The sequence below is a fragment of the Gallus gallus genome, chromosome 3, assembly GCF_016699485.2.
Source record: "Gallus gallus isolate bGalGal1 chromosome 3, bGalGal1.mat.broiler.GRCg7b, whole genome shotgun sequence".
In the NCBI taxonomy this organism is placed as follows: domain Eukaryota; kingdom Metazoa; phylum Chordata; class Aves; order Galliformes; family Phasianidae; genus Gallus; species Gallus gallus.
In genome coordinates, this window is record NC_052534.1 from 31,347,080 (window position 1) to 31,361,327 (window position 14,248).

The 14,248-nt window shown below is 39.7% G+C and overlaps 1 protein-coding gene across 1 annotated transcript; it reads right to left on the reverse strand.

The window, feature by feature from the left end:
- Positions 1–568: 568 nt before the first annotated feature.
- Positions 569–14,087, reverse strand: YIPF4 (Yip1 domain family member 4). The gene is given in 6 exon segments (NM_001031058.1): positions 569–2,232; positions 4,431–4,544; positions 6,150–6,227; positions 8,437–8,608; positions 10,746–10,899; positions 13,839–14,087. Coding segments are annotated over 6 exon segments (750 nt in total). The 5' UTR covers positions 13,933–14,087; the 3' UTR covers positions 569–2,094.
- Positions 14,088–14,248: the final 161 nt, after the last annotated feature.

Genomic DNA, 14,248 nt, shown 5'->3' on the forward strand with positions numbered 1-14,248 from the left:
CGGCGTCCTCAATATTTATAGTCATTTCAGACGCACGGGTCTATTATGAACACCAACAGAAGAGCTGTGCACAGAGGAGGTGAGCCTAAAGCTCTCCGGCAGCCCAGTAAGCTACGTGCATCCTTACCCCTCACATTTGCGGTGGCATAAGGTGTGAACTCTCAGTGTTTGTCTGGAGTCTTACAGCCTGGCACTCCTGATTGAAAAACACAGCCATGAAAGAGGTAAGACCAGATTATTATTCAAGGTTATCAAGGTAGTGTGCATCACTTCAACTTTACTTTTTTGTTAAGTAGGGAATGAGTATTCTCAAAATACTTCCGGATAAGAACTAAGCTGCCAGCATAATTGGTTTATTATGACTACAGCAATTCTACCAAAACTTCCACAGAAGTCAAAAATTAGGTGAAAAGTCCAGTCGCTCCACCAGTTTGTGTCCTTTAATGTATTACAAGCTAGAATTATGTTACAGTTTATGTCCAGTATCAACTTCCAGTAGTTTTGTTTCAAACCAACGCAAGCATCAGCCAGAAGAGCAGTCCAAGTAAGCTAAAGGATCACAGTAGAATTGGAATTTACATATGTATTTTGCATCAACAACGAGTGGTAAAAACAAGTTGCTAAAATGGCAAGTTACGCCATCGAAAAAGCTGAGAAACTTCGGATAAGGAAATACATCCATTAGGGATGAAAGACAGGCCTTGCCTTACCTTTGATGGGTGATTTTTATTTCCTGCATTGGGGTGGGGGGGAGGACAAAAAAAAGGCTATGGAAATGCTTCCCCCAACCAAAAGATTAAAAAAAGATACTTCAGATCTATATGGTAACACTAAGTACTGAAGGCTGCAAACAACTAAGTACCATGCAAAGTGAACTTCAGTGGAGCTTCCTTGTGAAGAAACGTTACCGTTAGGACTATTACATAAGCAGTCAACACAGTACACAGGAAATATTTAACGTCATCACATTATTACATAATCCTTGGATAGTCAAAATTAGCAAGACTGTTACTGAGGCTGCAGTTCTAGCTCCTTTCGTTGGGGGGACGGGGAAGAATCTGGCCTTACAAGCATCATTACTTTTTGCAAGGGATCGACCTTGGGAAAAAAATATATGCAGGTTAAATGTTATTACTATTAAAACAAATAGAGTAAGATGTTATAAAATATAGTTAGGGAAGCATTCTTTTTATTTTGTCATCATAAAACATTGTTTCAAGAGCACACAAATTGGATAGGTCATCTTTTTTTCCCCCTCTGACACTAAGCCAGCACTACAGTTGAGGAAGGCGCTCACCTATTTCTTTGCAAATTTAAAACTTGAGTAAATTAATTTGAGTCTCGAAAGAAGCAACTGAATGATTTATGCTACACAGCAAGTGCCTTGCTCCTCTGCTCAGAGATGGTAAATGAAGACCTCAAACACTTGTATTTTCAAATGTTAAAAACCCAATATACACCCTTAACCAAGGAGTACTTATGCTACACGCAAGTCATAGATACAAAATACACAGTATGTACATCTTTTGGAAACAAATTGGAATTTATAAAAACTCAAGAGCCAAATCAAAGTAATTGAGGCACTAAATTATAAGTAGTATCTTCATGTCTTCATTATACAGCCTATTCTGTGAACAATAAGGACTGTTTAATAAATATATATATTATCTACAGAATCTGCTGTGCCAAAAAAAGCCAGCTGTTTAAGCTCAAAAGAAAAAATTGCACTTTGAGATTGTTACAATTAACTTATTTTTCTCCTCTAATATAGTAATCTGGTCCTGGTGCTTTTGGCACAGGTATAGAGTTGTGGTTTTGCTACGCTTTTGTTTTTATGTTTTTTATAAAACACAAGGTCTTTTATTTTGTTCATTAAAATCTGAAGAGTCTTAAACAAACCTAGAACTTTGATACAAATCTATATAGCTACAATTACTTCATTAAATAATATACACAAATATGCTCTTCAATCTTAAAACATCTTGACAACTGGATACAAAACAGTCACTTGTGTTATTTCCAGCCTCCTTAATCTTACGCGTTATCAGTCTGCAAGTGAAGAAAACATGGGTTTTGGCCACATCTCTCACTAGATCACACCCCAGTGTACAAGGACAGGAAATAAATGTATAATAAAAAGATGGGATAAATTAGAAGGGGTTTCTTGGTCTTGAATTCTTCTCCGACTAGTAAAGATGCAGCGCTGTATGCAGCCCAAAAGACTCCAAACAGCTGAAAAAGAAAACAAACGGTCTTAGCTGATGCCATAAGGAAATTGCTCAGAATTAAAAAGAACAAGCATTACTTTCAACATAATTAGAAATGTACAGCTTTGTGTGGAAGGAAGAAAATAATAAAGCAAGCCTCACAAACAATACTTCTGAGTCCACACATGCAATAATACGCTATCAATAATCACTTAAGTCTAGGGAAGTATTTAACAGAGGTGTGTTACTTTAGTCTAAAGACAACATTTCTACTGAGGCAAGCAGCTAACGTACACTTAGTTTTCTCTAATGTAAGACACATGGATAATGCAAGTTGTAAGCTTCTTCAACTCAAAAAACACTGATTATTTTTCTCTGAAGAAAAAGATTGCCATGCTCGACTCTTCCTCCTATGACACGTACCAGAGGGTTAAATTGCCCTATTTTTACTTCAGAATTTGTCTGACTCATAAGCTTCACTTTAATTATGAGCCCCCAACTTAAAGTAACTAAAACTTTATGTTCCTATGCCTTTCAGGTGCAGTGAGAAGCTACCCAGAATAGAATCTGTATCAAACACCTGATTGCTTCCTCAGTTAATAACTAACCATTTCAAAAGACTTGCAGAAATTATCATTATGTGTAAATATTCACTACGTTACATGTAGTCAGTCCACCTACTTTTTAAAACTTTATTTTTAAAAGCCTTCAGGTCGGTGAATTTGACACAAGTCTCAAGCTAGTAAGGTCACAGCAAAAAGTAATGGGACATCTTTTACCCTCAAGCAACAACTTGAATATTAATGAAAAAGGAAAAGCACCCATTTCCTGCAAACAGCAAGGCCAAAGGTCTATTATGTCTGCCATTCACTGAACAGAATCCCAGTAAAGAATTTTTCCCACAGTGCTATCAGAGAAGCTCAAGATGCTTGATGGATTGTGTGACTGGCTCAACTGCCACTGCTAAAAAGAAACCAACCCCCACTGCATACTTGTGCTTGAGCTGCCTCAACTGGGACTGATACATGTGTACATGTGTACACACACACATATACATACACATTATATATATATATATTCCTGATTTCCCTGAATTCCCTTATACATTAAGAAAACTGCAGCAAAAAGCAAACAAAAAAAACGCAATCAAGGTGCTTTACTTAAATAGTTTACTTTGCTGACTGCAGCTGGAAGACAACTGACTAATGCTGTTTCCCTACTTAAGTTCCCCAACTTTAAGACTGAGGAGTATTTCCCCAGAACTCCTAAGCCATAGGAAGTAGTACTTGTCACAGTGTAGGTAGTTTTGACCATGTGGAGCTCGTCCTGCATTTTCACACTAATCAACCAAAAGTAAGGAACTTGTACAAGTTTGCCCTGAAGTTAATATAAGGCTATTAATAGCAATCAGGTAACAGAAGTTTCATGAACTACTTGTATTTATTTTTAAGTTACACATTAGTTAACTGCCAAGTTAATAATTTGCTTTCTGAATCTATCACCTAATAGTAATTGCAAGTTATCGTATCACAAGCAAAGCTATTATTCTGGTTTGTCATACAGTTAGTTGCATTTCAATCATACTGTAAACCAGCAAGCCAATAGGACAGAAATTAATCAAATCATCAGAACAAGATCTCAACAAGTTTCCTCAGTCAGCGCCAGAAGTTTAGCAATGACTTCAGAAGCTAACTACAAGGGTTGTATTAAGTGTTCAAGAACCTTATGCACTTCTATGATCTATCAGGGAATGATGCTAGTTTCATAAACGGTGCCCAACGGCAGGTAGCATCAAGCACACCATTTCTGCTTAGTGCCCCACATCCTACGCCTGTAAAGCAATAAGTAAAACTTGATGATGGGGGAAGGGACAGAACAGCTTATTTTCACATACTTCATTTTGATTTTTAATTATGCATCCTTCTTTAAAAATGATAGTCCTATTTAATTTTTAATGCAACTAATATAACGTGGCAAAACAGAAGCTAAGCTGACAAAAACAGGTGATTTTATATTTCCCTGGGGACTGTACATTCCCAAAAACTCAAAAGAAACATTTAAAACAGAATTTGCTTAGCAGCCATAACCAAAAGAACCACAGAATTCAGGTTATATTTCTAAGTATTTTAACATATGTTGTCCTGAATGGATTCATACATCAAATGTTAGGAAAGTGTCTCAGAGTAACAGTAAACAATTCTCAATATATGATACTGAACTTACTTTTATTAAGGTAGAAACCACTTCGAATGATCCAACCACCAGAAGTACAGGTGCTATGACAATGAGGGGAAGCAAGGAATATCCTATCACACCAAGAACTTGGCCATAAGCAACCTGAAATTTTCAAGTGCATAAAAACAAACTTTAGTACAAAATGACTTTCATCAAACAACTTTATCCTGTTATAACTGTATGAGGAACCATAACAACGTGTTGACAATTCATGAATTTTTAGCCAAAGGAAGATTGCCAGCATGCAAACTGTTTTTTCTATTCAATCTTCTAGAATCCTGTAGTTAATCTTCCTAAGAAACACAACTTGTTTTAAAAACCAAAACAAATACAGCTTCAGATGACAATTTTAACACTTCCAAGGGAAGCATAAGACCTACATCACAATCTAGAACCTGACATACTATGACTAGCTTAAACAGATTTGTTCAAAGTACTTCCAAAACTGCTTTTAGCTTCATGGTATTAAGATGTCGGAATTTTCCCTATGACAGTTGGAAACGTCCCTTGGCTCAGTTAGACTTCCTGGATTTAACTTAGGAAAAATAGCAGCAAGACAAGCAACTGTCTTTAAGCAACTTCTTGTGGCAGTAAGTCCCTCACAATCAACTCTGAACAGCTTTAGTGATCCCCCTGCCCTTTCTCACCAGTTTATACATTCTGATAACTTTACATCTTAAGCCACAAAACCTACAGACTTAAAGGCATCTGGATTATGCTGGTATGCTAAAATACCACGCAATCACATTCATAAAAGCTTTTTCTTTCCAAGCACTTTTCAGACAAGAAGCCTTTAGCAATTATGATTAAAGGGAAAACCTAAAAGGTAAAAAATAATAATAAAAAAAAACACCACCAAGCCACACTAAACTTAAATAATGTAGGAAGTCTGCAAAGCTAGCTTATCATTAATAGAAAAATGCATAGTAAAAATATGAAAATTACTTATCGCTGATAATAAGACAATTAATGCATTTTAAACTGCAAATCCATTTTCAGAAGTTTCTATCCTCGTGACTGTTCCACAGTAGCTGTTTGAGGGCTTTGCTGTAAGCCATGATACTTTGTTTACACCTGAATCACTCAATGACTCAGTTTATAAACACAGCTTTAACAGCTATGCCAACCCTGCTGATGCAAGCAGCTGGAGGGAGGGATGTAGGCCAGAACTTCAATTGGCTTTGCAGCTGAAGTACATACACTGACTTTCATCCCTTAATGGGTTTTAACTCCATCGGGCCAAGGATGAAAACAAACACCAGTAGGTGCTCTGTACGAAAGGCCACTACACAACTGCTGCCAGCCAGTTTAAAAAAGAAAAGTGAAATAAATGGCCCCACTGAGCTCAGTGTCTGAAAAATGGAAAGCATTTCAAGCAACTGACTTCAAGAAAGGATTTCAGCTCTGGATCAGAGGCACACATAACAACCTCCAAGATCTGCGGTAAGAATCTGCAGATTGTTTACCACATCTGGCACTCCGCACACTGCACAGCAAGAGTCGCTGCCCACTCCTATATTTTAGATTCTACTCTGGTGACCAAGAACCTGAAATCTATGCACTGAAGTTTTCAATTTCACCTATTCTTAGGTGGCTACACTGTTGAAAATCAAGCACTAAGAAAACGCAGCCATTACTGAAAAACATAGCCAAGAGATTTTGAAATTACCTCCCTCTACCAACTTTTCATATATTAGAGGTACTTACTTCTCCTCCAAGAACCCTGGCCAGTAAAAAAATTGTCAAGGATCCAAATATCCAGATAGTTATAATCCAAGAAACAACCTTAAAATGGGAAGAACAAATAATTTATATTACTCTTTTTCACTGTAAGGAAGGACAAATTATAAATCGCCTCAATGCACTCAAGAGTTTTATTGCACAAAATTAAGTTCTGAATTGCAGCAAGCGTAGTTTTTTTTCAGTATCACAATGGGGCTTGAAAACAAAATTCAGATGTTACATTTACAAAACCACAGTAATGGTAAGTTTGATGAAGAAGGAACGCTTAAGTGGAGTTTTGTAAGTACTATACTATTGCATCAGAGCAGGATGAGGTTAGCTAAAAGTAAAGCTAAGATCACTCTACTTAAACATCTTCACTTCTTCAAAAAAATTGGCTCAGGTTTTTTGTTTGGTTGGTTTGCTTTTTGATATTTTCCTTATGTCAGCCCAATCAGTACAAAGAGTTGAGATTCTCCTTCCTTCATCTATAAAGACCAACTTAATTCTTTTCGCAGACCAGGAAGACTCAGAAGAAGGCACAGGACTTTACATTGTAATCATGAAGTTTTACCAAGAATTAACAAACAGATCAAGAGTCCTGGGAAAAAAAAAAAACAACTGTAATTATTTTCCTCCTTCTTTCCTTGTTTCAGAAGTCTTAAAATCATTCTCCAGCTTAACAGAACCTTCAAAGTAACTTCGGTGTTCCTGGGGTTCAGCCACTGGGTGGGTAAGAAACAAAGCTCTCCCTTTTGAAATACTTGTTTAGATGGAAATAATAATCTCAGTCCACTCTTCGTATGTTCGACCATGCCATGGCAGCACTTAAAAATGAATATTAGTACTCAACTCAATTTTTTCCACATAAGTTCCAGATTTACAGAAGAATCAAAAAGGGGATGAAGGTACTTATTTTTTAACTGATAAAAATAATATACATTAGAAAAAAAAATAGATAAATATAACATTGTTATTTGTGAAAATAGCACATCCTCCTTCTACTTCCTGCTTTCCTCCACTGTCTAAAAGAAGAGAACCAGATTAAAGTTTTAGAGCAGCAATGCTCATCTCTCTCCAGCTTACAGCCCACCTAGCTCATCTAGCCTAGCTGCTGCCATCCATTCTGTTGCTAGCTACCAGCTTTCCTTTCTAACACAAAAAAGCACTCTTACATCTATATGGTAAACCCATGTTCCTAACGAACGTTAGACCCACTGTTCACACGCAGTAGATACACAAACAAGAGTAGCAAACTGATCCATCGTGGGATTGAGGGATTGTCCCTGCTTTGTCTAGAAAACAGCTAAGTGGTGCACCCAGAAGATTTGAATCCTATGGGGTTTGTCTACTCACTTCAAGTCTCACAGAAACATGACAGAGTGAATTCTTCATCACCATTTGTTATACCAAAGGGAAGCCAGAGGCCACAGAGAGCCTTTCTCACCTTTCCCAAAAATCCTAGCATAGACATACTCTGCTACTTTACATATATGCCTTACTGCTATTCTACACTGTAATTAAAAAATTCTGTAACTACACACATAGTCAAAGATTTCCATAGAGGGATGCAATTAACTACTGGGCAAACATCACCTAGGCTCACAGTCAAATTGTGACTGTAAATGATAGCACTTCTCTATTTCATTCGAATGTGAGGTTAACTGTTTAGAGAAGCCAAGTAAATCTGCACAGTACCTTCAAATAACTATTCAGTCTTGAGTTCAAAAAGAATTATATGCAAATTCTATTAACCAGAGGAAAGTTATTGTAATTGAGCACAGAGGACAAAAGAGTAACGTGCACTAATGAAGACTAAACGTACCAGAAAACCGTTGCAATATATCACAGATTAAACAAATAGCTTAATCTGCTGGGAAATTAGAATTCATGACATCTACACAAACGTTCTTTGGTATTGCTTTTAGTAATAAAAAGCAAGTTAACAAAAGGTTACAACTAAAATGGAAAGATTCACTAATGACTATAAATGTATTAGCATTGATCTATTTCCTCTAGAAACCACATCTTTCTTTCATTTTATTATATAAAAAAGCCTGGCATTTTAATAAAGATTAACTTTTCAGTATGTTATTTAATAAATTTCTTATTGCTATCTTTCTACATCATAAGTCAAGAAACTATATTTAGAATGCCCTACATTAATATGTGAAGAAGAGACTTTCTGCCTACATAAGAATGCAAATCGCTTAGCAATAATGTCCCCAAATTTAGTTGAGATTTCTTTTTTAGGTAGAAGGTTTGTACCTACCTTAAATTGTCCATATAATGAAATCATTGAGAAGAAGAGCACAACTGCCAGAGGACCCCAGAAATCTGGATTGTCTCTCACTACCTGCCTATTAAACCCAAGAGATGGCATAGGCATCAACACACATCGAATTTTGTAGTAAATATCCTTCAGATCAATGTCGAGTTCTTCCCTGAAAGTGTAAAGCAAGTGAGCATTACTGTACAGCACAGGAATGAAACAGCATAACAATTAAGTTCATGGACTAAGAGAAGGTTTATAGAGAAGGTCTCCTATCACCATAAGGCTTTCTGTAGCCCTGACACATTGTCCACAGAAAAGCAACGCCATACCTTCATCACACATTCAATAAACAGTATGACACAGATATATTTTATTCTACAAAAATCAATTACGTGACTGAGAATAGAAAACACCCATAGCACATCTTAATAGTCTACATTAAGACAGTGGATCTATTTTCTGGCATACAGGAACATGTGACATTCATAAAATTGGAAACAGAAGTCAAAGGCATGTACTCAGGAGTAGGATGTCTGCATATTCCTATGCTGAATTGTTTGCCATGAGCACATTTATTATGGATTAATTTTGTTTCAAATTCTAAAAGAAATATTTTAGTTACAGTCACTAATCCCATACCACTCAAAATATATCTCATCAGATTAATAGAAAATAAAGAAGAGACAAGCAATAAATACAAAGACAATTCATCACACTTTCTCTTTCAAAAATGAAGTACTGTTCATTGATTCTCTTAAGGCAATTTCAGGATTGCTGTTACTGAGGCTATGTCACAATTGTTGGTACTAACCTGTGCCTAAATAACAAAAATTGTTCTTTAACACAACCCTGAATAAAGGAGTAGGCCAAAAGCATCCATTTTCTTCTCCATTTTTGAGCAGTATTATATTTCTCCTTAATTTATTTAATATATGTATTCCACTCTGACAGTTGCATAACAGAAATATTTCCTTTGTGGACTTCTGCGTAAGGCTTCTGATAGTGTTTCAAGTAAATAAGCTCTTTCCCACAAAGCTGACAGTTACTGAAGAGGAGATGGTAGCTGTAACAGGTGACAAGTGCCAAAAGCACAGCTGTCCAATGAGGGGAAAGAAATAATCTAATTGTTGAACAAAATGCTTGTGTGACAGCACCACATCGGTGAACTTCTCTTTGCTGTCTGCTATTCCTTAACTCCATAGAAGCATTCAGATTAGAATGCTTCATTAGAACACGTTCTGGAAATAATCAGAACCACATAAAAGCTGTGACATGAAATCAGATTGAGTTTCTCTGTTAGAAAGATATTTGTCCTCTTTGCTACAAAATTATTCCTGGCTTGTTCTCCTCACTTCCAAGAATAGGCTTCTCAGAACACAGAGCTGTCTTTGAATCACAAACTTGGGTTTTTTTTTTTTGTGGCATGCAACATTACACAAAAGAGGGAATTCATACGTTGTCACCTCCATCAGCCATTCTATTTCTTAATTAAAAAGTTACAGGTTTACAGAACAGACTCGGTCACACAGGTGCTACTATTGCACGTTTCAAGTACTTTTCAAATAGCAATTTCATTATTAAGCTCTCCAGGCATCTGTTTTCTCTCAGCGCTCTCATTTCAACTCTTCAGAGTACTTTCCTTCTCACTCCATTTTTAAAAGCGTCATTATCTTTAAACAGAGGAAAACCCTGAGACAACGAGAATGATGTTGCTTAGGTGGAGAACACAGACTTAGACCCAGGCAGCCCCACTCAGTGTAATAAGCTCCAGATACAGCTTTTTCTGACAATCATGTTTCTGTGAACAGAACAAGTGATGCGGACATTGGCAGTTTCAAAGACATTTTTGTCTTTCAACAATAATCTCCCTTAAAAGAAGTTCATAAGGTAGCATCAGAGAATATAAGGTTTCTGCTACTTTACTTGCAACCCTGCTGCAGAACACAATCTAGTTTTTTAAACCATGACAAGATCAACAGATAAGAATACAAAAGCCATTACATTTCTATACCTATAACGTAAGAAAACTTTGATTGCACTATTTCCTCCTTCCTCCCTCTCCCACAGTGAATATCCACTCTCTTTTATAGCTAAAGAAAGAAACAAAAATAATAAAAATAAACAAAACCCACCATAACGAAAAACAGCATTTTCATTTCAGCTCCAAAAGAGACCAACTGGTCAAGCAATTTGTCAAACAGAATTTTAGCCACAGCAGAAGACTAGGAGACATTCTGAGGACTTAAAAGCTCTTTGTTTTCCCTACACAGCTAACAAAGAAATACCCACAGACAATTAGTACATACAGGAGTGGCTTGTTATCTTCTGGGTCATCATCTTCCACTTCCAGAAGCCAGCCATACCCCCTCTGCCTCAGGAATGTAGTTGCAGACGATTCTTTGATGAATTCTCCTCCAAGATTTAGCTTCACATCTGGAGTTGTTATGGACCCACTCGGATCTTGGAGAGAAAGGGAGAGGAAGATGCACGTTTTTATTTTTGCCAAAATACATTTGATTTCAAACTTACTGCAGAATAAATAAATACATACAAAAGCTACACGCGTAGGTCATCACCAGGAAATATTCAAAGCTATACACCAACAGTTACATAATCGGAAAGAGTACTTCTGGTTTTATGCAACAGTAACAAAGTTGTTTTAGGACTCCAATTAGCAAGTTCTAGCTTCTAGATAACAGAGCATGCTTCAACTCATGCTTTATCATTAACCATTTAGACGCATAAAGGGAGTTAAACTAATGAAATTCTCATCATACCGTAAACTGTGGATTATTTATCATTTTTTGCTGACCACACCATCTCTTTAGAGCCCATTCCTGCACAGTGGCATTGTTTCACCCAAACTATTCTCTGCTTACGTCCAACTTCTCACAGAAGGAAAACATTTGTAGCTTTTCTCATTTGTAACCTGTTTTTAATATAGTGGAAAACGTTGGGAAAAAGAATGCTGCCAGAGCTCCCCAGGTTCTTTCTGTTCATTAATGAGATGCAAGGAATGCTCTTTAACATGCTATCATCTTGCTCTACTACAGTACTGAACACAGACATAAGCAATTGGTACATGTTTTAGCGGTGTCAAAGTCACCAACATTAATTTCATTCACTTTGTAGTAGTCAGTTATATATCAAGGAAAAAGACAGAATAGTAACGGAAAAAACACTGAGCAGCTTGAAGTAATAAAAAACCAGAAGGCTATGAAAAGAGTACACATCTAAGAATTTGGGAGTTCTTTGCGTAAAGACACAACACAGCAACAAGTCAACTCTTTGCATGAACCTTGTTACAAGTGTCTGGAGAAGCAAAAACTCCCTTCTCATCCAACATCATCTGGCTTCACCAAAGAAAACCTTGTTTTACATTTGTATTGTTGCGTACTTTTATGCACACAAACACACGTGTGAATTTCCCCAAACACTCAGCTACAGCCAGTGCTTCTCAAATGTCTGTGCAACACACACTCACACAGAAGCCAGGTCACATCTGTGGATCGTGTTTGAGACACCTATCCAAAAGCAATGTAGTTTTGGAGAATTTAGATTCTTACAATGACAGCATGGCCCACAGTATTCAGCCAACATTTACTGAATCATTTACTCTACACTCAGTATCACAATTAATTTAACAGAATTCTCTGTCCCAAATCAGCTTAAATTTATGCTTCCCCATTACTGCTTTTCAATCATTTCATAATTGTGATAGCTAACAACCCACTGCTTTGATTCTGAGAACATCATCCCCACAGGATCCTCATGAAGATCACAGTAACTTAAAGAAGGAACTTCTCTTTGCTCCTGTACCCATAAGCACATTAACATCATTCCCGTCAGATGCAAACAAAGCCTTCTTCAGCTGCTTGCAGAGGAGGAGGAAAGACTGATTCTTAATGCCTGAACTTCAAGGTAGAGAAAGGCTCACAAGTCTTCTATTATCAGCGGGACCCTTCTGTCATTTTAAAGTTATCAGTTTGTCCTATAAAGCAACACTGCTTTGCAAGAAGGGGTCCTTGCTATACTTTGTGCACAACTGTGCCTGTCAAAACAAGAAACAAACAGTCTGATCAGATTTCTCAGCTCTCAGTGATCGGTGACAGCCCACCCTGAGGTTAGAAAACTTCTACATGCATCTTATTTACCGCTGTTCCTTTTAGCAGAAGATGATTACAGAATACCTACAACTACATTAAAGATCATGAAACCTATTAACATTATCTTAAGTCTATTTTGGCAGATGATATCTCAGGTGGGATAAAGCTGAAGAAACCAAGGAAAAAAATCTGCCATTGCCTCTTCTTTAGTGTGCTTTTTATGAAATAGTTAGTAACAGGTCAACCGAGCAGGGAAGAACCTGACAGGAATTCACGTTTATGGTGTTTGCTAATGAGAGTCAGGATGTTTTCACCACCGTCACAGGCAGAACACTGCAGACTACACAGGGCTACACTCAAACAGGGATGAGATCACACCTTGCTTGTGCCCACAGAGAACACAGAGCCAAACCCTGTTCAGCACATCCTACAGAACAGGTGCTTGCTATGGCTCAGGTCCAGCAGAGCACTAATGCAGCTCTCAACAAATACTTCCAGGGAGAATCCAGAGAGTCGCTTTCCAGAGGCACCTGGCTCCTTTTTTGGGCCAAGGTGGAAGAGAGGAAAAAAAATGAAAGTAAAACAACGTGGATTGTACCTGTTGATTAGCATTCCTTGCCAGTAGAACTGACAAGCTCATAAAAGAACGGAATTAAGCATTCTGTGGTGGCATTTCACTTCAATTCTTCATTCCCAGGGTAGGGCACAAGAGCCAGGACGTACACTGTTCCCAACCTGATCCACAACTATCAGGTAACTACGCAGACGAAGCAGAAAGCTGGTTATTTAAATGGCTACAGTCCCAAGGGCCGTTCTCCGTCAAAATGAGGTAGCGCAACGTTGACTCCTCCAAGTTCCTTTCTGCAGTGCCGAGACGTAAGCCCTCATAGCACGCAGCTACGTGACAGGTACACAGCCCGCACGGCAGGTAGGCCGCACCTCGTCCCTTCACCTACACACAGTCCCCGCTTAACCCCTTATTACAGCCCCGAGCACGGCTAGCCGGGCGCCAGCAGGCAGCACGGCTTAACGGACACCGAGCCGCGCCGCCAGCGTCGGGGGCAGGAGGGCGCCGCGGACAGCGCCCGCCGCGGTTACGTCAGGGTACCGAGCAGCCCGCCGGCCCTGCCACGCACACACCGCGCCAGCGCCGCCTCAGCTCCCGGCGCCCTGCCGGCGGGCCGGGGAGAAGGCCGGTGCCTCCGCCACGGGGGCGGGAGCCGCCCGCTGCCCTCCGGCCGGGCCGAGGCCCTCGCTCGGCGGGAGCGGCCCCCACGACGGCCCCGCGCTCACCTTCGGCATCGGCCGAGGAGACGAAAGTGAAGTCCCCGTTGTTGGGCGTGAAGAGAGGAGGAGGCGGCGGTTGCTGAGGACCCGGGGGCTGCATCTCCCCGCCCTCCGCGGGGCTACGGGCCGGAACGGACGGCGAGCGGCGGGCGCCGAGGCCTGAACCTGCCTGGGGCCTCCGGGTGGCGGCCGCGGCGCTGAGCGGCGCCCAAGGGCCACGGCGCAGCCGCCTCACGGGGCGGCACCGAGCGCCTCGCCCCGCCCGCTGCTCGGCGGCGATTGGCTGCCGCAGGGCCCGCCCTCTCTCTGTCCCAGCGAGGGGCGGTGCGACTCCGGCGCAGAGCGGCCGCCGATTGGTCGGGGCGCGGAGCTGACGCCCGCCGGGCCGGGTCAGCGTTCGGCCTACGGCGGTCGCC